The sequence below is a fragment of the Apium graveolens genome, chromosome 11 (genome assembly GCF_009905375.1).
Source record: "Apium graveolens cultivar Ventura chromosome 11, ASM990537v1, whole genome shotgun sequence".
NCBI lineage: Eukaryota > Viridiplantae > Streptophyta > Magnoliopsida > Apiales > Apiaceae > Apium > Apium graveolens.
The window spans coordinates 112247491-112270405 of record NC_133657.1 but is presented as its reverse complement, the minus strand read 5'-3'; the positions used below and the strand labels follow the sequence as shown (position 1 = coordinate 112270405).

General features: G+C 39.5%; 1 protein-coding gene across 1 annotated transcript; it reads left to right on the top strand.

Annotated features, from left to right (window-relative positions):
• The first annotated feature begins 1190 nt into the window (after positions 1–1190).
• LOC141695775 (uncharacterized) lies at positions 1191–12318 on the top strand. Its single transcript, XM_074499993.1, has 4 exons — positions 1191–1594; positions 2430–2812; positions 11212–11307; positions 12253–12318. The coding sequence occupies exons 1-4, from the start codon at positions 1351–1353 to the stop codon at positions 12316–12318; spliced, it is 789 nt and encodes a 262-aa protein (XP_074356094.1). The 5' UTR covers positions 1191–1350.
• The last annotated feature ends 10597 nt before the right edge of the window (positions 12319–22915 follow it).

Here is a 22915-nt window from a genome sequence, read left to right as displayed (position 1 = left end):
GATTTATCCTTAATTTCTGGATTTTTTCCCTAATTTTCTGGGATTTATCCTTAATTTCTGGATTTTTTCCCTAATTTCCGGGATTTTCCCCTAATTTTCTGGGATTTTTCCCTAATTTTTGGATTTTTCCCTAATTTTCTGGGATTTATCCTTAATTTCTGGATTTTTTCCCTAATTTTCTGGGATTTATCCTTAATTTCTGGATTTTTTCCCTAATTTCCGGGATTTTTCCCTAGTTTTTTGGGATTTATCCTTAATTTCTGGATTTTTTCCCTAATTTCTGGGATTTATCCTTTATTTTCTGGATTTATTCCTTATTTCTGAAAATATTAACATTTTTCAGAAATTATTTTAAGGAATTTCCTTATTTTTTTATAATTTTCCAGGATTTTTTCTTCCTTTTTTTTTTTATACAATTTTCGACCAGGAATCCATTCGACCAGGATCCTGGTCGAATTAGCCTTCAGATTGCCCTGGTCGACAGGGTTTCGAGCAGAATGCTTTCGACCTCAATTCCTGGTCGAATTTCGGCCAGGATTTTCACCCCCTTTTTTCCTTTTTTTTTTTTTGTCGACTAGGAATTTTTGTCCCTTTCGGTCAGGATTCCTGTGTTTCTGACCGAATTAACCATCTTTCTTGCCTTGGTCGAAGCTATTTCGAGCAGGATTGGTTCGGCCAGGATTCCTTCGTATTTCTTGGTCGAATGGGTCTAAATCCTGATCGAATTAAGTCTGGTTTTGAGCCTTGATCGAATTCTATTCGACCTTAAGCATTTCGATCAGGAATTCTTTTGATTTCTGGTTGAGCTGGGTCAAGAAGCAGGGTTAAAAACTATTCCGGTATTTTCGACCAAGAATTTTGGTCAGAATTCTTTTTCTTGACCGAATTAGCCCCTTTTTTCAGCCCTGGTCGAAGGAAATTCGACCTCAATGCATTCGGCTAGGATCTTGGTGCAAGTCCTCCTTGAATGGGGTCAAGAGTTCAGAATATATTTGTTTTGACCTTGACCCATTTGACCTGGGCCCTTAATTTGGGCTGAATTTTCTGGGACCAACCCTTCAATGGGTTTTTAGTTGATTGGGCCCCTCCCTTATTGGGCTAACTTTTGTTTTTAACTGGGCCTAATATAAAGGCCTTTTTACCTGGGCTTTTTAAACACTTTGGGCCCTTAACTGGGCTTGATTTTTTCAAGGTTTTTCTAGAATTGGGCCTTATTTCTGAGCCCAAATTCCAGGTTCTTCTAAGGTTTTTCTGGATTCTTCCAGAATCTTTTTAAAAATTAAAATTTTTCACTTGGTTTTTCCAGGAATTTCCAGGATAATTCCAGAACCTTCTCTTTGTTGGGCCCAAATGGGCTTTTTAAGGCCCAAATCACCTCTTCTTTGGCTATATAAAGGTGGGTGGGGGGAGTGTTCCTACTCACACTCTTCACTCCTCATTTCACACATTTCTTCCAACTTCCTACTCTCTCTCAACCTTCCTCCCCTAGTTTTCAGCCTCCTTCCTTTCAAAGTTTCCAGGCTTTTCCCAGCTTTACTAATGGCTGACAAGAGTTCTGAGAGGGCGGCCAAGATAGCCTCTGCTTCAAAACGAGGTAAGGATATCGAGATCCGCTCTTCATATATGTCTTTAATTGATATGATTAACACTAGGGGGGATGAATATCCCTCCACTGCACATCTCGACTCTTTTAATCATTGTAATACTTGGCACAACATAGATTTCAATAAACTAAATGCTCGTTATAACGTCCTTCCTCCTCTTAGATTAGTTCCAGTCTCTGGTGGTGATCGTACTTGCCACTGGAGACCCGATACTCTCTTCATTTACACAGATGCCCTTAATGCCGGGCTTAGGTTTCCTTTTCACCCCTTTATTCCTCATCTTTTGGCTGATTTACAAATCAACCCGTGTCAGCTTCCTCCAAACGCCTGGAGGAACATTCTATGTTTTATGGTCTGCTGTCTTAGGGAGGGCTTTCCTCTTTCTGTAGCTGTTTTTAGGAAAGTCTTTCAGTGTTACAATAGTTCTTCCAATATCTGTGGCTGGGTCTATGTCAAGCAAAGGCCCAAAAGCAAACATATCTTTAACAGCGCCTCTATTCCTGATAATAATCAAAATTGGAGGAATAGTTTTGTTGGGTTACGTTGGGAGAATGGTGACTGGGGCACACTTTTTCGATCTTCCTTCGGGAAGGTCAGTGATGGTAGCCTCAAATCCATTCACTTAACTCCTGAAGAAACTATTATTTATAATGGGCTTACTCAGGATGATGGCACCACCACCAGCTGGACTCTCTTAGAGGAGTTTTCCCTGATTCATGTGGGACTATCCTCTATTTCTCAACAGGGTATTTTTCTTCCCTTCTCAATTTTACTTCATTTCATGCATTATTAACATCACTTATTTTGTCCTTTGCTTTGTTTCAGCTGCTAAGGAGATTAACGAGGACAATGTTCCTTTGGTTGAGGAAACAGCTAGGATGAAGAAAGCTCGGCTCGCAGGCCTAGACACCCGGGGAAAGGCCACGGAGCCTATCTTTTTGAAGAAGCACAAAGAGCCTATAGGGGAGGTTTCAACTGAAGGAGCTGGAGGCCATGGTGCTCCTATCACTGCTGCTGCCCCTACTGCTGCTGCCACAGGCGCCTTTCAGCCTCTCTGGGGATTCCGCCGAGGGGACACCGTAGTTGGTTCCACGAAACATGCTTGGGATTGGTCCTACCATAGCGTGACTCCCAAGGATTTTACTGATGTGGTGGCCACCCCTGATCTTGAGAGGATTAAGCTCATGGGAGCTCAGTCTCTGGCTTCGGTATGCCTTCTCTTTTTTAAACTTATTTTTCATTCTTGTAGCATTTTCTTGCCTTATACTTTGTTAATTGCTTTGTTCCAGTCTAACGCCTACTTTCAAGGCGCTGTGAGGCAAGCCGAATCGTGGAAGCGGGCTTCTGATAAGGCCGATAATGCCCTCAGGAGGCAACAGAAGAAGTATGCTACCCTGGAGAAGAAGCTCAAGCACAAGGAGGAAGAACTCGGAGAGTCTAACACCGAGCTGGTGGTACTTCGGGCGGAGAAGGATAAAGCTATAGACAACTATCTGGACTCGGAGGAGTTTGCCCAATCCATGAGGATTAGGGATGATTCAGTCTTTCCCGGGTTTTTTAGGACTGGTTGGGACACGGCCCTTGGGACCGTGAACGAGGCTTGTCCTGATATTAACCCGGCGGACTACATCTGCCCTGATGACGAGGCTTTGCTACAGAGGTTTCGTACCCGAGTAGTTGTCTCGGACCATGTTCCTCAGGATCCACTCCTTCCTCCTCCCGAGTCTTCTTCCAGACCTGCTGAGGATGACAGCTCTTCCTCCTCCTCCGAGACGACAGAGACATCCAGCGAGAGTGGAGAGGATGATAATATGGATGCCGAGGGTACTTCAGCTCCTTAGAGCTTTTTCAGCCCTGCGTGGCTTTCTGTTTTTTATCCTATTTTCGAGACTTTATTTATCGAATTTTTGTAATATCTATCAGATCTATTTCATTTATCACCTTCTATGCTTGCATCCATGCATTTGACTTTTATTTGTTAGGCCACAAACATACTTTGAAGAACTCATGAATTTTGTAAAATTGTCTGGGATTCGTCCCTTACACAAGTAATAATAAACTTCGTAATAAAACTAAAACATATAAATCCTAAGCAAGCAAAGCTTCAAGGTGCTTTTCAACCTACTCGCCATCCTGACGAGTGAGAATCGTATCCGGCTGCCCTACACATAGTAAACCTTCAGGTTTTGTGCATGCCAAGTTCTCGGGACTTCAAATCCATCTATAGTCTCTAGCTTGTAGGTTCCTCTACCTTGAACACTCTTGACTTTGTACGGCCCTTCCCAATTCGGGGCAAGCTTCCCTTTTTGTCCTACACCAGATGCTTCTATCTTCCTCAAGACTAGATCGCCTTGTTTAAAAAACCTTTCTTTAACCCTTAGGTTGTAGTAAAATGAAGCCTTTTTCTGATATTCTACTATCTTTGCATGTGCCTTATCTCGCACTTCATCGATCAGATCCAGGGCTAACCTCTGCCCTTCCTCATTTTCTTCTGCGTTGAAAGCCTGAATCCTTGGAGAGGAATGTGATATCTCCACGGGAACTACTGCTTCTGCCCCATATGCCAACATGAAAGGAGTTGCTCCTGTCGTGACTCTACAGGTAGTCCTATAGGCCCATAATATGGGAAGTATCTCATCCACCCAATTATTTCTTGACTTCTCGATCCTCTTCTTTAGTCCATCCAGGATTATCCGATTTGCTACCTCTGCTTGCCCATTGGCTTACGGGTGAGCCACAGAGGTGAATCGTAATTCAATTTCATTTTCTTCACAATACTTCTTGAATTCCTCATTGTTGAATTGTGCTCCATTGTCAGTGACGAGGATACGTGGAATTCCATATCGGCACATAATGTTTTCCCACAGGAATTGTGCAACCTGCTTAGTAGTGATTTTGGCCAAGGGTTTGGCTTCGATCCACTTGGTGAAATAATCAATGGCTACAATCAAAAATTTCCTTTGTGCCGTGGCCATAGGAAAAGGCCCTAGAATATCCATCCCCCACATGGCAAAGGGAATAGGCGAGTTGATAGAGGTCAGCATCTCAGGGGGTTGTCTAACAATTGGTGCATGCTTCTGACAGCGGTCACACTTCTTTACATATTCTTTGGCATCAGCCATCATTTCTGGCCAATAGAAGCCTAAACGAGTTATCTTATGAGCCAAGGCCCTGCCCCCCAAGTGTTGTCCACAAATACCTTCATGCACTTCTTCAAGAGCCAAACGTGCCTCATCGGGCCTGAGACACCTCAAGTAGGGAACCACGAAAGATCTTTTGTAAAGAATCCCATCTATCAAAGAGTATCTTAGTGCCCGAACAGTTAACTTCCGTGCTTCAGTTGCATCACTTGGCAACCAACCGGTCTGAATGTGAGCCTTGATGGGATCAATCCATGACGTCCCCAAGCCTATGGGAGCCACTAGCTTAACATCTATGCTCCGTGTCTTCAAAACACGGAAGTACACACTTCCTGAACTTTCTTCAATCTCAGACAAAGCGAACTTTGATAGCGCATCTGCCTTAACATTTTCTTCCCTTGGAATGTGTTCAACATGGCATTCATTAAATTGGGTCATCACAGCCCTTACTAGGCGGACATACTTAGCCATCGTATCATCCCTTGCCTCAAATTCTCCCTTTACCTGGGATATGATCAGCTTCGAGTCTCCACGGACCTTTAAGTTTTTGACTCTAAGTGTCCCAGCTAGACCAAGGCCAGCTATCAGGGCTTCATACTCTGCCTCATTGTTTGTGGTTGGAAAATCTAACTTCATAGCATACTCAATTAAGAACCCATCAGGGCTTTGCAAAACCAACCCTGCTCCACTGGAATTTGTTTTTGATGCTCCATCAAAATAGAGAACCCAATATTCTTTCTCCTTGTCATTCTTCTCCCTGTCCCCATTGTCGACTCTCTTGTCTTGAGGTATGGTATCTTCCTGCCCCCCGACTTCTTGGTTGGGTATGGTACATTCCACCACGAAGTCAGCTAGTGCCTGGGCTTTTATGGCCGTACGTGGCTTATACTTGAGATCGAACTCTCCCAACTCTATTGCCCACTTAATCAGTCTCCCACTTGCCTTGGGACTGTGAATGATATTTCTCAGTGGCTGATTTGTTAGCACTTCAATTTGGTGAGCTTGAAAATAAGGACGCAGCTTTCTTGAAGCCATTACCAAGGCTAAAGCGAATTTCTCAATGGCTGAATAATTCAACTCAGCACCATGCAAAATTTTGCTGACATAGTATACGGGTTTCTGGACTTTCAGTTCCTCCTTAACCAACACCGCGCTCAAGGCGCTCTCTGAAACAGCCAAGTACAAGAATAAAACTTCATTCAGAACTGGCTTGGCCAACAACGGGGCCTGGCCCATATACTTCTTTAACTCTTCAAATGCCTTCTGATTTTCCTCACTCCATACGAAGTCTTTGATGTTCTTTAGTGACTTGAAAAATGACAAGCACTTGTCTTCTAACTTGGAGATGAATCGTCCTAACACAGCAACCCTTCCTGTAAGCTTCTGAACATCCTTAACAGTTTTTGGTGGTTCCATGTCCAGGATTGCCTTTATCTTATCCGGGTTAGCCTCAATTCCCCTCTTTGAGACCATCAGTCCCAAGAATTTTCCAGATCCTACTCCGAAAGCACACTTCGTAGGATTCAACATCATCTTGTGGTACCTCAGGACCTCAAAAGCTTCCCTTAAATGGGCTATATGATCAGTCTTTACTAGACTCTTGACTAACATGTCATCAACATAGACTTCCATAGTCTTACCAATAAGATCCTTAAAAATTCTATTCACCAACCTTTGATAGGTGGCTCCTGCATTCTTGAGACCAAACGCCATAACAAGATAACAATAAACACCAAAGTCAGTGATAAATGATACCTTTGGAATGTCATCCTTATGCATTTTGATCTGGTTGTATCCGCTAAACCCATCCATGAAACTCAGCATCTCATGTCCAGCGGTGGCATCAATCAAGGTATCAATTCTAGGCAGCGGAAAACAGTCTTTGGGGCATGCGTCATTCAGATCGGTGAAGTCTATACACATCCTCCACTTTCCATTAGCCTTCTTCACCATTACAGGGTTTGCTAACCACTCCAGAAATTGAATCTCCTCAATGAAACCAGCCTCTAAGAGCTTTTCCACTTCCTGCCTTATAGCCTCTTGTCTTTCCGGGGCAAAATTTCTTTTCTTTTGTTTCACTGTCTTCCGGCTTGGATCCACGTTTAGCTTGTGAGTAATTAACTCCGGGTCTATGCCTGGCATATCAGCTGCTGACCATGCAAACACATCACTATTTTCTTGCAAAAATTTCACTAACTTCCCTCTAAGGGGCTCCTCTAATGTGGCTCCAATGAAAGTCATCCTCTCAGGATTCTTGGGATCTAAAGGAACCGAAACCAATTCTTCTGCTGGCCTTCCTCTATTCTCATCATTTTCTCGAACATCCATATCTTCAATAGGAAGAACCTGCCCCCCGACTCCATCTGCCCTCAAAGAGGCCACATAACAGCTTCTAGCCATTTTTTGATCTCCTCTCTCTTCTCCAATCCCGTTTCGGGTGGGAAACTTCATGACTGAATGGTAGGAAGAGGGGACTGCCTTGAAGGCATGTATCCCTGTTCTCCCCATGATAGCATTATAAGTTGAACTAGCCTTTACCACCACGAAATCCAGCATCTGCGTTGCTTGCCTTGGCTCCGTACCTATGGTGGTTGGCAATTTAATTATCCCTTCCACAGGACATTCTACTCCAGCAAATCTATATATCGGCATGTCGGTTGGTGTCAACTGGGAGTCGTTATACCCCATCCTTAGAAAGGTGTCGTGGAGCAAGATATCCACAGAAGCACCATTATCCACAAGGACCCTCTTAACCGGGCTATTTCCTATTATTGGTGTTATGACCAGCGGGTCGTCATGGGGAAACTTCACACCCTCTAGGTCGGAATCATCAAAAGCCAATGTTACTTCTGTCCTGGCCCTCTTCGGGGCTTCTCCAACAATATGCATAACCTCTCTAGTATATGCCTTTCTGGAATTTTTGGACAATCCAGCAGCAGTTGGACCTCCAAAGATCGTGTTTATCACAGGCCCTCGAGGTCTCGGCCCTCCATAAATGGTGTTTATAACTGGTCCTCTAGGCTGGGGGTTTCGCCCCTGATCGTCTTGGTCCCTCCTACGATCTTCAAAGTTCTTCCTTCCATTATTATTTCTGTCCCCTCCATCTCCAGTATACTTGTTCAATCTTCCTTTTCGAATCAAAAACTCAATTTCATCTTTCAATTGCCTACACTCATCGGTGTCATGACCAACATCTTTGTGAAACCTGCAATACTTGCCCTTATCTAGCTTGGCGGGATCAGCCTTCAAGGGCTTAGGCCAGCGAATATCTCTGTCTTTCTCAATCTCCATCAAAATCTGACTTCTGGGAGCATTCAGCTTAGCGTATTCAGTGAACTTTTGCCCAGGTCCTCCCTTCTTGGGGGTTGAATCAGGATTTTGTTCAGTTCTAGGATATTTGTCCTTAGCGATATACTCTAAATCAGTTTTTCGTTTCTTGCCTCCAGTGGGCTCATTACTTACTACGGTCTTCCTCATACTTTCTTCAACCTTGATATACTTCCCTGCCCTCTCTTGGAGCTGCAACATGCTCTCAGGGAGTCGTTTGGCCAAAGACATCTTGAAAAACTCATCCCTAGTTCCTTGTTGCAGTGCTATCATGGCTACCTTATCATCAAGGTCTGGGACTTTTAAAGCCTCCTTTGTAAAACGATTCAGGTAATCTCTTAAGGATTCCTTAGCTCCCTGCACAAGACTCATAAGAGATGCTAAACTTTTCTCATGGACTCTTCCACTAATGAATTGCTTAATAAAAGCCTGACTTAATTCTCTGAATGATCCAATAGAATTTGGGGGTAGGCGACTGTACCATCTTTGAGCCATACCCGACAGGGTTTGAGGGAAGGCCCGACATTTTATAGCATCATTCACGGGTTGCAGCAGCAGTGCATTAGAGAATGTCCTAACATGATTAGCGGGGTCTCCCGTGCCATCATAGGCTTTGATAGTGGGCATCTTGAATTTCCTTGAGATATGGGCATTCATTATCTCTTCTGTGAAGGGTGGAGTTGGATCGTCAGGATCTCCAAGGGGAAGGAGATTGCTTGGATCAGTTCTTGGGACAGCAGCCCTTCTTCTTACCGGACCATCCAGGTCTATGATAGGAGGAGGATTTCTCCCCCTAGGAGGTATGTGGGGTCTGGTGGCTTGGTGAGCCTCCAAATCACGCCTCAGCCTTTGGATTTCAGCCTCATGAGCCCTGATCTTTTCCTGCACTTCTTGGGGATTCGCCCCTGGGGTGCTTTGGGGGCGTTGCCTTCCATCGGCCATTGGCACTTTTCCAGGACGCCTCCTTCTCGGGGCCACTTCATCATCCGAAGATTCGGAGTCTCTCTCAGTGTATGGACCAGAAAATTCCCGATCCTCAGGGATAGGATCCAAACCTCGTATATAGGGGGGCGACCGCCCTCGTGCTTCGCTTCGCCCAGCATATCCGCTTCCTCCAACCTCAGGGTGAAGGGGCATCCCATAAGGGGGGTTAGTAGTAACAATAGTTGAATATTCATACCCGACGGGTCGAGAATTCACAGGTATATGTATTTGTTGAACTTGAGGATTCGTACCTTGAATAGTCGGGGGAGTTGTCCCTTGTGGCTGAGGATGAGTTGCCCCTGTCTGGGCTTCCCCCTGAGTAGATGCATAAGTTGAATGGGGAGGAACCTCCACGGTTGATGAAATCACCTGGGTTGTCTCTGATGGTGTTCCTTCCTCTAGAGCTCCAATTGTTCTCCGTGTTCTCGCCATGGTTGTTGTTGCTTCCCACAGACGGCGCCAAATGTTATGGATTAAAAACTAATATATATAATTGCTGTATTTAATATTAAGGAACGTGAGCTTTGAGGCTCGATTTGACTGCTCTTATGTTTCGTGACTCAATCTGCCTTAACAAGATGCCTACGTACCTTGCTGATTGCCAAGGATCAAGTCAAAAAACGTAGTTCTGATTGGTGGGGGTGAGACCCCTTATATAGGTGTTGGGAGTCCTTGAATTGGACTTGGTATAGGAGACTTGGTGGGCAAGTCTCATAATTAGAATGGACTTTGGAGTCCTAGGTAGTAGGAAACTGATTCCTTATCCTTTTAGGTCCCCTTGAGGCTAATCTCCAAGGATTTATATCCTTATCGGGACTCTTTTCAACATCTGATTTGTCCCTTATTAATTAATTACGAATTTAATTAATAATCAGGGCTTTTGGGCCTTTTTTATTCCATCAGGCCGGATCTGGTCCATCAGGCTTAACCTTTCTGGTCTGAGTATCATATATCTTTTTATTGGGCCTAGCAGCCCACAGTTTGTACAATTAATGCAGTATTTAATTATACAATCATAATTTATTTATCCCTATCAAAATCCTCTAACCCCGGATTTGGGAGCGTAACAAAGAAGAACCCGAGATTGCTCGTGCTATACCTACAGTACATGGCAATGCTGATCCTGAATCAAGTGGTGGTAATGGTGGTAATGGTGGAAATGGTAATTATGAATAGTTATATAATGCAGCAATTATATCAATATCAACCTCGAAGGCATTCTACTTTAAAACTCTAGGTGGAAGATCTCTATTTTTGACTTTCTAAAGGTTATGAAGAAAGATTTGGGCATTCAAGAATCAAGTCTCAGGATAGGGTGAAAGCCGACATTCATCACAAATCATTAGTAGGACTTTAAAGTGTTTCTCAACAGAAGGAAACAATCATTCAAACTTTGAAACTTATCATTAGTGTAAAGTGATAGGGTTCACAACATTACAACCAAAACGAAGACTCTAGTTGTTCCATTTCTTTTATTTCAATGGAAAAGGAGCAAACTGCTCAAAGAACGTAAACATTTTCTTCTTTGTAAAATATAAAGGAACCCTTGATTAGAATATCTATCTTTTAACATATAGTACGGGTGATCAGCCCGTACCGACCTCCGTCTGTTGTTATGGTACCTATGGCATTATAGCCTTATATTGGACTAACCCTGCTAGCCTTTTATGTGAATGGACTAGTCCCACTAGCCTCTTACGTATCTATAATTCACATTTGCACTCTTAAACACTTTAATCCCTTTTAATACGGGTCATGTTCAACTTGACGGCCCGACAACACAACTTAACCCCTTAGCTGACTCATCAAACTGGAACGAGTTATTTTACGTTCCCAGTTAATATTATACAACAACGACATTTAACCACAAAATCAGTTAACCTTATATTTATTCACATAAATTCATAATTACAACATAAAATTATACTTTATTCACTTAATCACGTCGCGAAATTCCCAATCGCTACAATCTAACCCCTTAAAAGGATTCCGTCCTCAGAATCTAGTCTAAACAAATAGATGGGGATACTTCTCTCGCATTTCACTTTCTGATTCCCAATTTGATTCCTCTATCTTAGGATTTCTCCACAAAACTCTAACTAAAGGCACAACTTTATTTCTAAGCACTTTCTCTTTTCGGTCTAGGATTCGCACAGGTTGTTCCACATATGAAAGATCTTGTTGAACTTCCACTGGTTCTAACTCGATCACGTGACTTGCATCAGAATTATGAAGATGTTGCATTTGCGGAGGTAATGCTAACTCGTATGCCACTTTTTCGACTTGCCTTAACACCTCAAAGGGTTCAATATATCTTGGACTCAACTTCCCTTTCTTCCCGAAACTAAATAGACCTTTCCATGGAGAGATCTTTAAAAACACTTTATCTCCGGGTTGGAATATCACATCCTTTCGACTCTGGTGTACATACTTTCTTTGTCGATCTTGAGCAGCTATCAGCCTTTTACGAATCACTTCCACTTTCTCTTTTGTTTGTTGCACTAGTTCTAGGCCTAACATCTTGCGCTCACTAACTTCATCTCAATAGGTAGGGGATCTGCATTTTCTTCCATACAACACTTCATAGGGCGGCAGGCTGATACTCGCATGATAACTGTTGTTGTAGGAAAATTCAATCAATAGCAAATGGTTGTCCTAATTTCCTTTGAAATCTATTGCACAAGTTCTCAACATATCCTCAATCGTTTGAATAGTCCTTTCGCTTTGTCCGTCCGTCTGCGGATGATACGCGGTGCTCATTCTCAACTTCGTTCCCAAATGATCATGAAATTGTTGCCAAAATCTCGAGTTAAATCTCAGATCTCTATCAGATATGATACACACTAATACTCCATGACGCATCACGATTTCATCCAAGTATAACTTGACCAACTTCTCCAATGAGAATCTTTCATTGATTGGTAAGAAATGGGCTAACTTTGTCAGTCGATCAACTATTACCCAAATCGCCTCATGGTTAGACGTGGTCTTTCGCAATCCTACCACGAAATCCATCGCGATATGCTTCCATTTCCATTCGGGTATGTCCGGTGGTTCAAGCAATCCACTCAGTCGCTAATGTTCCGCTTTTACTTGTTGACACGTATAACATTTACTTATCCATTCCGCGAACTCCTTTTTCATGTTCGGCCACTAAAAACTTTCTTTCAAATCCTAGTAGATTTTCGTACTTTCAGGGTGAATCGAAAACCTCGAATTATGCGCTTCGTGCAAAATCTCGTGCTTTAGTTCCACAATGTTAGGAATCCAAATACGCGATCCAACGCGATATATTCCTTTTTCATCCTTTTAAGCTATCACTTCTTTTCCTATCAATTTGTTATTTTCATGATTCATCACTTGTTCTTGACAACATCGAATCTTTTCCAAAATTTCTGGTTGAAATGTCATCGCATATATTGCTTCATTTACAAGTTCTGGGACTTGCACTTCTATTTCCAACTTCTCAGATTCCTTGATTAATTCTTCAGACAAAGTCAACACATTCAACCTTTCCTTGCAGCTCAACGCATCCGCTACAACATTCGCCTTCCGGGATGATAACTTATATCATACATTTGTAATCCTTGATCAATTCCAACCATCTTCTTTGCCTCATGTTCAGTTCTTTATGCGTAAAGATACACTTTAAGCTCTTGTGATCCATATAAATCTCACACTTTTCTCCATACAAATAGTGTCTCCAAATCTTAAGAGCAAACACAGTTACTGCCAATTCCAAATCATGCGTAGGATACTTCTGTTCATGCGGTTTTAATTGCCTTGACACATATGCTATTAACTTTCCTTGTTGCATTAACATAAAACCTAGTCCTTTATATGAAGCATCACTGTAGATTATAAACTCACCCTTTTCATCGGGTAAAACCAATACTGGTGCAGTTACTAACCTTTTCTTTAGTTTTTGAAAACTTCCTTGCACTTATTTATCCAAACAAACTTCTCGTTCTTTCTTGTCAATTTAGTCAATGGCACATCGATCTTAGAAAAATCATGTACAAATCTTCTATAGTATCTTGTCATTCCAAGAAAACTTCTTAGTTCCGTAAGAGTTTTTGGCATATCCTAATTCATCACAGCTTCTATCTTTGCGGGATCAACTTTGATACCTTTACTATTAACTACATGTCCAAGAAACTGAACCTCCTTTAGCCAAAATTCACACTTAGTGCGTATAACTTCTCTTTCCTTAAAATTTCCAAAGAAATCCTCAAGTGCTCCATATGTTCTGCTTCCGACTTGGAGTATATCAATATTTCGTCGATAAACACGATTACGAATTTGTCCAGATATTGCTTGAACACTCTATTCATGAGATCCATAAATGCAGCTGGTGCATTCGTCAAACCGAATGCCATTACCAAGAACTTAGAGTGTCCATATCTCATTCAAAACGCTGTCCTAGGTATATCTTCCACCTTGATCTTTAACTGATGATACCCAGATCTTAAATCAATCTTCGAGAAACAAGTAGCTTCTTTCAACTGATCAAATAAATCGTCGATTCGTGGCAGAGGATACTTATTCTTAATAGTCAACTTATTCAGTTCACGATAATTGATACATAATCTCATGCTTCCTTTTTTCTTCTTTACGAATAGCACTAGTGCACCCCACGGGGATACACTCGGGCGAATTACTCCTTTATTCAAAAATTCTTGAAATTGCATCGCTAATTCCTTTATCTCGACATGGGTCATTCGATAGGGAGCTTTCGAAACTGGTTCCGTTCCAGGAGCCAAATCAATCATAAATTTGATGTCTCGATCCGGAGGTAGTCCAGGTAATTCATCTGGAAACACATCGAGAAAATCTTTAACTACCGGAATATCTTCAATTCATAAAGATTCCACCTCTATATCCTTTACATGAGCCAAATACGCTTCACATCCCTGTCATAACAATCTCTTCGTTTGGATAGCCGTTATAAACTTCCTCTCTTAATTGTTCCCTCTAAATATCACTTCAACTCCATCCTTGGTTCTCAACTTCACTTTCTTGCTTTTACATTCGATTTGCGCATCGTGGTTCGACAACCAATTCATCCCTAATATAATATCGAATTCTCCTAACTTAAAAGGTATTAAGTCAGCCGAAAAGTGCCGACCTTCTATAACCATATCACAATTGGGATAAATTCTATTGGCAGTAACTCTTTCTTGATTTGCTACTTCTATAATTAAATTGGGCTCGAGAGGGTACGCAATGCACTTTAATCTATCGATAACACTTTCAGCAATAAAAGATCTAGTAGCTCCATAATCCATTTACACGTTGACTTCTACTAAATTTATAGCAAGCGTACCTTCTACCACATCCGCATTCTGCCATGCATCTTTCATGGTCATGTTGAATGTTCTAGCCCTTGGCTGGGCTGCTGGTGCTGCTGGTGCTGCTGGGGGTGGTGGTCCAGCAATCCTAAGCACATTCGCCTTCGAAACAGGCTCCTTACAGTTCCTTGGCATATGGCCTACCTTTCCACACTTGAAACAAGTCATCCCTGGTTTTCCTGTATCACTTGGGCATTCCGTTGAGTAGTGCCCTCTCTTATTGCACTTAAAACATGTCACATTCAGCTTATTGCACCTCTCCGGGTGTCGCTTTCCACAATTCTTACACTCCTCAATCTGGGGTCTATTGTCCTTCACTGGTTGTCCCATCTTCTGGAAATGATTCTTCTGATTTCCATTCCCGGGCTTAAACTTCTGAAACTTCTGGTTCTGATTCCCAACATTCTTTCCAAACTTCCCTCCAAACTTAGAACTTCCTTGATCATGTTTAGATTCCTCAAACTTTCTCTTCTTTCCTTCACTTTCCCTCTTAGTTGCTTCTCTTTCTCCTTCTACAATCATGGCCTTCTGTACTAACGCCGCATAATTCCTTATTTCAAGACGAGCCACCTGACTTCGAATCCCTGGTTTTAATCCTTGCTAGAATCTTTTGGCCTTCTTCGCTTCGGTATTCACGTACTCAGGCGCAAACCTTGCTAACTCCGAAAACTTCACTTCATATTCCACCACGGTCATGTCTTCCTGTCTAAGATTCAGAAATCTCATTTCCAATTGGTCTTGCATATAACCTGGCAAATACTTCTCTAAAAAAATCTTCATAAACTTATCCCAAGTTATAGTTTTTCCTTCAAGCAACACCTTGGAGGATTCCCACCAATAACTAGCCTCATCCCTAAGATAATAACTCATGCAATGCGCCTTCTTGTCATCCTTAACTTCTGCTAACTCAAAAGCCTTTATTTCTCTCAACCAAGACTGAACTTTAATGGGATCGGGCAATCCTACAAAATCTGGGGGATGTACGGATTGAAATTGCTTGAAATTACCGACTTTAGGGGCTGAAGGTTGTTGCAAAAGTTGAAAGAGTCGGTTCATCATAGGAGTATCTTGGTTTTGTTCTTGATCTTGGGTTTGGGTTTCTTCTTCTTGGTGATTTGGTGAAGTGGCCATTTCTCACAAAGCTGATTGAGCAATTATTTAGAAATACGATAGCATGGAATACATATCAATAGAAACTCTTTTAGAAATAGCTTTTCAGGTATTTAGTATTACCCAGTTGCATATGCAATCCTATTACTACATAATTCGCTCATCAGTTAAGGTTCTAACATGATACAAAGTATGTTTTTCACAGAATATTAAGTACGGTTGCTTGGAAACATGATATGTAAAATGGTTTATGAAACTCAAAGGTTCACAATGTAAAACAAGATGCATGGTTTATTTAACCATTCAAAGGTACATAGAAAAAAAGGTTCAAGTATAAAAAGTGCCGATATAAGGTACAATAATAAAGCAGGGTTAAACAGAGGAAAAACTGGAAAATATCCCCCTATCTACCCCTAACTTCTACCTAACTACTACTGCTGCAACCAAATACTGAGTTCTAAAATATAATATATCATGAAAAGAAAAGGGATCCCAACATCTGACCAAGTATCCCAAAGCCTACCCGCGCTGAAAAAGAACCACAACAACTATGGGCTCCACCAGATGTCCCGTCTAAACTCACAACCTCACTAACCATCAAGAATCTCCCTCAACACTGTCAGCATCCAACGAATGATCTTATACACTCTCCGAGCGTCAGCATGAGCATCACTAAAAGATGGTCCCTCATCCAACCTCCTCCGGGAAACCTGCTCCACCATTTGAAAACAAACTATTCATTCATCCTCTAGCACCGAAGTCTGCTGCTTAGACTCACGTGCTAGTCTATCCACCAAAGCTCCCACCTCAGGAATACAGGAGTAAATAAAATCTTGATCCTAGGCCAGCTTGCCACCAACACTGACAGGCACAAACACAGGCATAGCAGACTCTCACTTAGGGGCTGGGGTCTCTGGATCAGGTCTCAGGGGAGAAACATGCATAGGGGCCTCACTGCTCTTAGATGGGTCCTCCTCAGGGTCTAAACTAACATATAAGGTCTCTACTGAAGGGGGTGGAATAGAGTCCACGGGGGAAAGAGGAAAACTATGCTCTGAATCTGACTCGCTACCCCTACTAGGGTCCTAAGATAAAACAAAAACAAAGCCAAGAAATATCATTAGGGTTAAATAAGACTTCAACTGACTCCTCACCCTAACTTTAGTTGCTATCTTGACCTAATCTCTTTACTTAGACTATACCTAATAGTCTAACTCAACTCTATATGAGTCGAAACACTCTCGTAATATATATATATATATATATATAATACACCTAAATACCCTTTTATCCTAACTTTTCTCAGGAACTAGATCCTGTAGCTCTGATACCAACTTGTGACGCCCTCAATATCAGGATTAGGAAATGAGGACCCACACACCATTAAACTAATATAATATCATTATATATAATAAACCCCAACTAAACACTAACAGGATCTAAACAGGATTAAGTATGAGACAAGATTACAACTACCAACCAGAATTAATATATTACAACCCAAAATAATAATAACTTCAAATTTATTCAATTCTCACATGGAACCGACAGATAATCCATTGTATCTGATCCAACTTGTACATTCCTTCCGACTAATACACTTGCTCACACACACTGCTACCTGCTTTGGCATCTGGAAACCTACGACACGGTAGGGACCGCCAGGAACGCTCTTGCGAGCGGTGCACCTAAGTCTGGCCATCTTCTTGCTTAATTGTCATGGTTAGATCAAAACAAATAAATGATCACAAAAGCTCAGCAAGTAACTATATAACAGTTCTATAATGCAGCAATTATATCAATATCAACCTCAGAGGCATTTTACTTTAAAACTCTAGGTGGCAGATCTTTATTTTTTCCTTTGTAAAGGTTATGAAGAAATATTTAGGCTTTCAAGAATCAAGGCTCGGGATAGGGTGAAAGCTGATATTCATCACAAATTATTAGCAGGACTTTAAAGTATTTCTCTACAGAAGGAAACAATCTGAAACTTTGAAACTTATCATTAGCGTAAAGTGACAGGGTTCACAACATTACAACTAAAACAAAGACTCGAGTTGTTCCATTTCATTTTATTTCACTGAAAAAGGAGCAACTGCTTAAAGAACATAAACAGTTTCTTCTTTATAAAATATAAAGGAACCCTTGATTGGAATATCTATCTTTTAACATAAAATACGGGTGATCAGCCCGTACCGACCTCCATCTGGTCGTTATGGTACCTATGGCATTATAGCCTTATATTGCACTAGCCCCGCTAGCCTCTTCTGTGACTGGATTAGTCCCACTATCCTCTTACGTCTCTATCCAATATATCAGGAATTTGTTTGGAAAACCTTTGTGTTGGAAGAACAAAAAGAGTTGACTGAATTCATTTTAACATTACCAGGAATGTGAAATCATTCGGACTTAATCAAGTCAAAAATCATTCTTAAGTTCAATTTAATAATTCAAGGAAAGTGAACGAATTAAAAGTAAACAGGGATCAATACTAAGGAACTGGATCAAATGATAAACAGTGTGTCTAGTTCCAAGTTAAAAGATTTTCATAGATCAACATATGACAGGGTTCACAGGTTATCAAAGAATCCAGATTGATCAATACATTAAGTAAGGGAATTCATAAAGGTTCTTTTAGGGTTTATGAGATCATAAGATAACAAAGGAAATAATAAGATAATCAGGGTACAAATCAACAGGGTTACTATAAAGAGTCGAACAGGGTTTGATATCAAGTTGTCACAAGAAATAATATCAGGATTTCTCAGAATCAATAACAGGTATATCACAATTGTAATAAAAAGTCGCTAGTTTATCATGGCATCAATAATTTACTCTCTATAGTCAATTCACAAGAGAAGGCAGAGTTACTTGCCTTAAATCGCTTTCCTGCTTAACGGGTATAGAGCTACTGCCACCTAAGATATCTTTCCCTTTCCTAGCCTGAATGCCTCCGCTCACAAAATCTACAATCCAAAATAGAATCCCTAATTAGCAACTTACTCAACACTCGATGTTTCTTAGAATGCCTAACGATTACCCCAATTTGTGATATTACCTAACTTATGAACTCGAGTATAATCACGTATACTCACATAGCACATAGCACAGTATATACTTGTATACTTAAAATCCATATCTTAATAAACAATCGTGATCCGAATAACTCGACAACCAAATAACTCATTCCTTTCTTTTTACTCAAAAATTCGAACCAAAACAATGGAACCAAGCCAATAAATCAATATGCAACCACTTATTTTTATCATGCATAATCTAGATTTACATCCAAACCTTTTTAAAAGAAAACCGAATCAAAAATAAAATCTTTGAACCAAAATCCTTTGTGAAACTTGAATCAAAATCAAAACCCCTTTTTATAATAAAAATTCAAACTCAAAACCACATAATCATATCAAAACATCCCTTAACCACTTAAACATCAATTACCCTTGACAATCAACCAATCATCCCCTTTTTATAATAAAAATTCGAACCCCAACATCAAGAAAAAATCATACAAGATCATATGCAATCTTTAAAACTAACATTCATACTACCAAACATCAACTAACTTCAAAAATCATTTCCCCACACAATTTTTTATTAAAAATTTGAACTTAATCATGTGTTCAAAATCGAATGAAACCTTGGAAATCAACATGCAGTGATTTTTAGTAACATGCATAGTGGTTTTGATGACATGCATCCATTTTTATCCAAATAAACACATTATCATCTACCAATAATCCTTATACCCAAACTTCTATCCATAAAAGCTTGATTAATAAACAAAAACTCAAGTAAACATCAAACACTAACATGCATTCTATATCACATCATGTTTATACTAAATCATTTTGAAAATCAAAATTTACAACCCACCGGCTCCCATTTGATCACGGCCGGTGGTGGTCAAACTCGAGGGTGCCCATGCACGAGTATCCCTTCGAATTTTAGACCTTAATTCTATAATAAAACTAGTGAGCTAAGCACTCCTTTGAATCCACCTCAAAAAATCATGTTTTCTTGAATAAATTCTAAAAGAGGGTTTCGTTGAACTCAATCAAACACTTACATGCAAAGGTGTATAGTGTAGAGGATTGAAAAGATGATGATTGATGGTAAGATTTTTGAAATCCAACAAGTTTTTGAGGTTGCATGCAAAAGAGAGAGAGAGAGAGAGAGAGAGAGAGAACTCGGGTGAGAGAGAGAAGGAGTGAGTGACCCGAGAGAGAGAAGGAGTGAGAGAGCGAGAGAGAGGTGGAAGAAGGAGGAAGGAAAATGGGGGGGAGGGTGTTTATATAATGAAATGGCAGGGGCAAAAGAGTCTTTCCACCTAAATCAAGAAACTTCTTTTTCTTTTCTCTCTTTATTCTAAAAATCAATAAATCTCTCTTTTATAAAATATAAAACCTCTTTATAAAATTAGAAAATGTACCAAATCTCATTTTTAAAATAAGAAGCATAAAATTATCTCTTCTCTCATATTTTAAAATAAATTTTTAAGCCAATAGATTCTTTGTTATGGATTTCACAAATAAATCCAAATAATAGAATTAAACTTTTATAAAATCATTTTAAAAACTCAAATCATCAAAATAAATCCAACTATTATTTTTAAAAAGTCCCTTGAACTATTTTAAAGATGATAAAGCAAATCTCGTACCTAGATCGAATTTATATAATTTTATAAAAATAATCAAATATTGATAAAATCCTTATAAAAATCATTTAAAATACCACCGAGCGTAAATATGAACACGTATACATCATACATCATGCAAACACTCAAGATTATCAAATATAATGGCACTCTTAAACACTTTAAACCCTTTTAATACGGGTCCCGTTCAACTTGACGACCCGACAACACAGCTTAACCCCTTAGCTGACTCATTAAACTGGAACGAGTTATTTTACGTTCCCAGTTACTAATATACAACAACGATATTTAACCAAAAAATCAATTAACCTTTTATTTATTCACTTAAATTCACAATTACAACACAAAATTACACTTTATTCACTTAATCACGTCACAAATTTCCCAGTCGCTACATAGACCATCCCTTTGAACTGATCATTGGTGATCCTGACACAAGAGTGAGAACTAGACATGCCACACAGAATTAATGTCACTTTTCAGGGTTTCTCTCAGAAATGGAACCTAGGAAAGTGGATGGGGCACTTGAAGATCCATATTGGGTTATTGCTATGCAAGAAGAACTCAATCAGTTTAAGAGGCAGAAGGTGGGGAAGCCGATACCTCGACTAAAAGACAAGTCAATTATTGGCACCAAGTGGGTAGTCAAAAACAAGTTAGATGAATATGGTATTGTAACAAGAAACAAGGTCAGACTGGTAGCTAAAGGTTACTCTCAAGAAGAGGGTATATTATGATGAAACCTACGCACCAGTAGCTAGACATGAGGCAATCAAGATGTTCCTGGCATTCGCAGTACATTCAGAATTCAAAGTTTATCAAATGGATGTGAAGAGTCCATTCCTGAATGGGGAGCTAGAAGAAGAAGTGTATGTGGAATAACCTCCAGGTTTTGAAGATCCAAATCTAGCAGACTTTGTATACTTTCTATTCAAAGCCTTCTATGGAATCAAGCAAGCTCCAAGGACATGGTATGACACTCTCTCAGAATTTCTACTTGAAAAATGGTTTTACTAGAGGTGTTTTAGATAAAACTCTATTTCATAAAATGCATAAATATGACATGATATTAGTTCAAGTATATGTCGATGACATTATATTTGGCTCTACTAATGATGATCTTTGAAGAAGATTTTCTAAGCTAATGGAGAGTAAGTATGAAATGAGCATGATGGGAGAGTTGAACTACTTTCTTGGATTACAAGTGAGTCAAAGGAAAGATGGTATATTCATTTGTCAATCTAAGTACATCAGAGAACTTCTCAAGAAGTACAATCTGGAAGATTCAACTCATGCAAAAACTCCAATGCCAACAGCCTCTAAGCTTGATCATGAAAACACTGGTAAGAAAGTTGATATCACAAGTTACAGAGGTATGATAGGCTCATAACTATTTCTTACAACAAGTAGGCCAGATATTATATTTGCAACATGCTTATGTGCTAGATTTCAAGCTGACCCTAAAGAGTCTCATCTTATAGCTATTAAAAGGATTTTTAGGTATCTTAAGGGGACTCCAAATCTTGGTATTTGGTACACTAAAGGTACAGGTTTTAACCTAGTTGGCTATATAGATTCAAATTTTGCAGGTTGTAAGATTGATCGGAAAAGAACTTCAGGAAGCTGTCAGTATCTTGGAAGAAGGTTGGTATCCTGGCATAGCAAGAAGCGACACTCAGTGTCCACATCAACTGCTGAGGCTGAATACATAGATGCGGGAAGCTTTTGTGCTCAAATCTTGTGGATGAAGAACCAACTCTGGGATTATGGTCTGTTGATGTCAAAGAATCCAATATTCTGCGACAATACTAGTGCCATAGCAATTTCCAAAAACCCAGTTCAACACTCAAGAATAAAGCGTAATGATATCAGGTATCACTTTATCAGAGAGCATGTCACCAATGGCACTGTGGAATTACACTTTGTACCCACAGAAGATCAAATTGCAGACATCTTCACAAAACCACTTAATGAAAACACTTTCTCCAAGTTGGTTAGTGAACTTGGGATGTTAAATATTTCTAATTAATAAATTGAATTTCAATAACTACAATTTACCTTGGATAGATTCAATTGTTATTAAATTTTAATATTTTAAGGACATGTGAATTTATGTGCTATTATTTATTTCTCGTATTTCAAATATTTGTGTGCTTGCATCTAGTTGATAAATATTTTAGCATACTGCAATTTACCTTGGATAGATTCACTTATTATTTAATTTCAATATTTTAAGGGCATGTGATTTATGTGCTATTATTTATTTCTCGTATTTCAAATATTTGTGTGCTTGCATCTAGTTGATAAATATTTTAGCATACTTATATTGATAAATTATTTGAAAATAATTTAATCATAACCGGTTCACTTATGAGTAAAATAAAGCAGCATAATTTTAATTTATCAGATTGAGAGTTTATCAATTCAATGATAAAAGTTTCAATTTTAATAATCAAAGTTATGATTTTCTAATTTTAGTAGGCATTAAATTATTTAATATTTAAAGGGGTTCGTTAAAATTAACTTGTAATTAGAAACATAATTTATTTCATAAAAATATAATATTATCAAGTTAATGATAATAATTGTATAATTATGAATAAAATTATGAATTATCAATTTAATAAATTTTAAATAATTTAATATATAAAAGGATTCAAAAAAATTGGTATAACAGCAACACATTATTTATTTTGAATTTATTAAATTATTTCTTTTCTGAAAAAGGATTAA

What these genes read in the sequence shown, in the direction of transcription:
- LOC141695775 (XM_074499993.1), top strand. Translation starts at nt 1,351, where the DNA reads ATGGGCTTTTTAAGGCCCAAATCACCTCTTCTTTGGCTATATAAAGGT. An exon ending in AGCCTCTGCTTCAAAACGAG is followed by an intron (nt 1,595 to 2,429) that starts GTAAGGATATCG and finishes GCTTTGTTTCAG; the next exon opens with CTGCTAAGGAGATTAACGAG. An exon ending in AAGATGTTGCATTTGCGGAG is followed by an intron (nt 11,308 to 12,252) that starts GTAATGCTAACT and finishes TCGTACTTTCAG; the next exon opens with GGTGAATCGAAAACCTCGAA.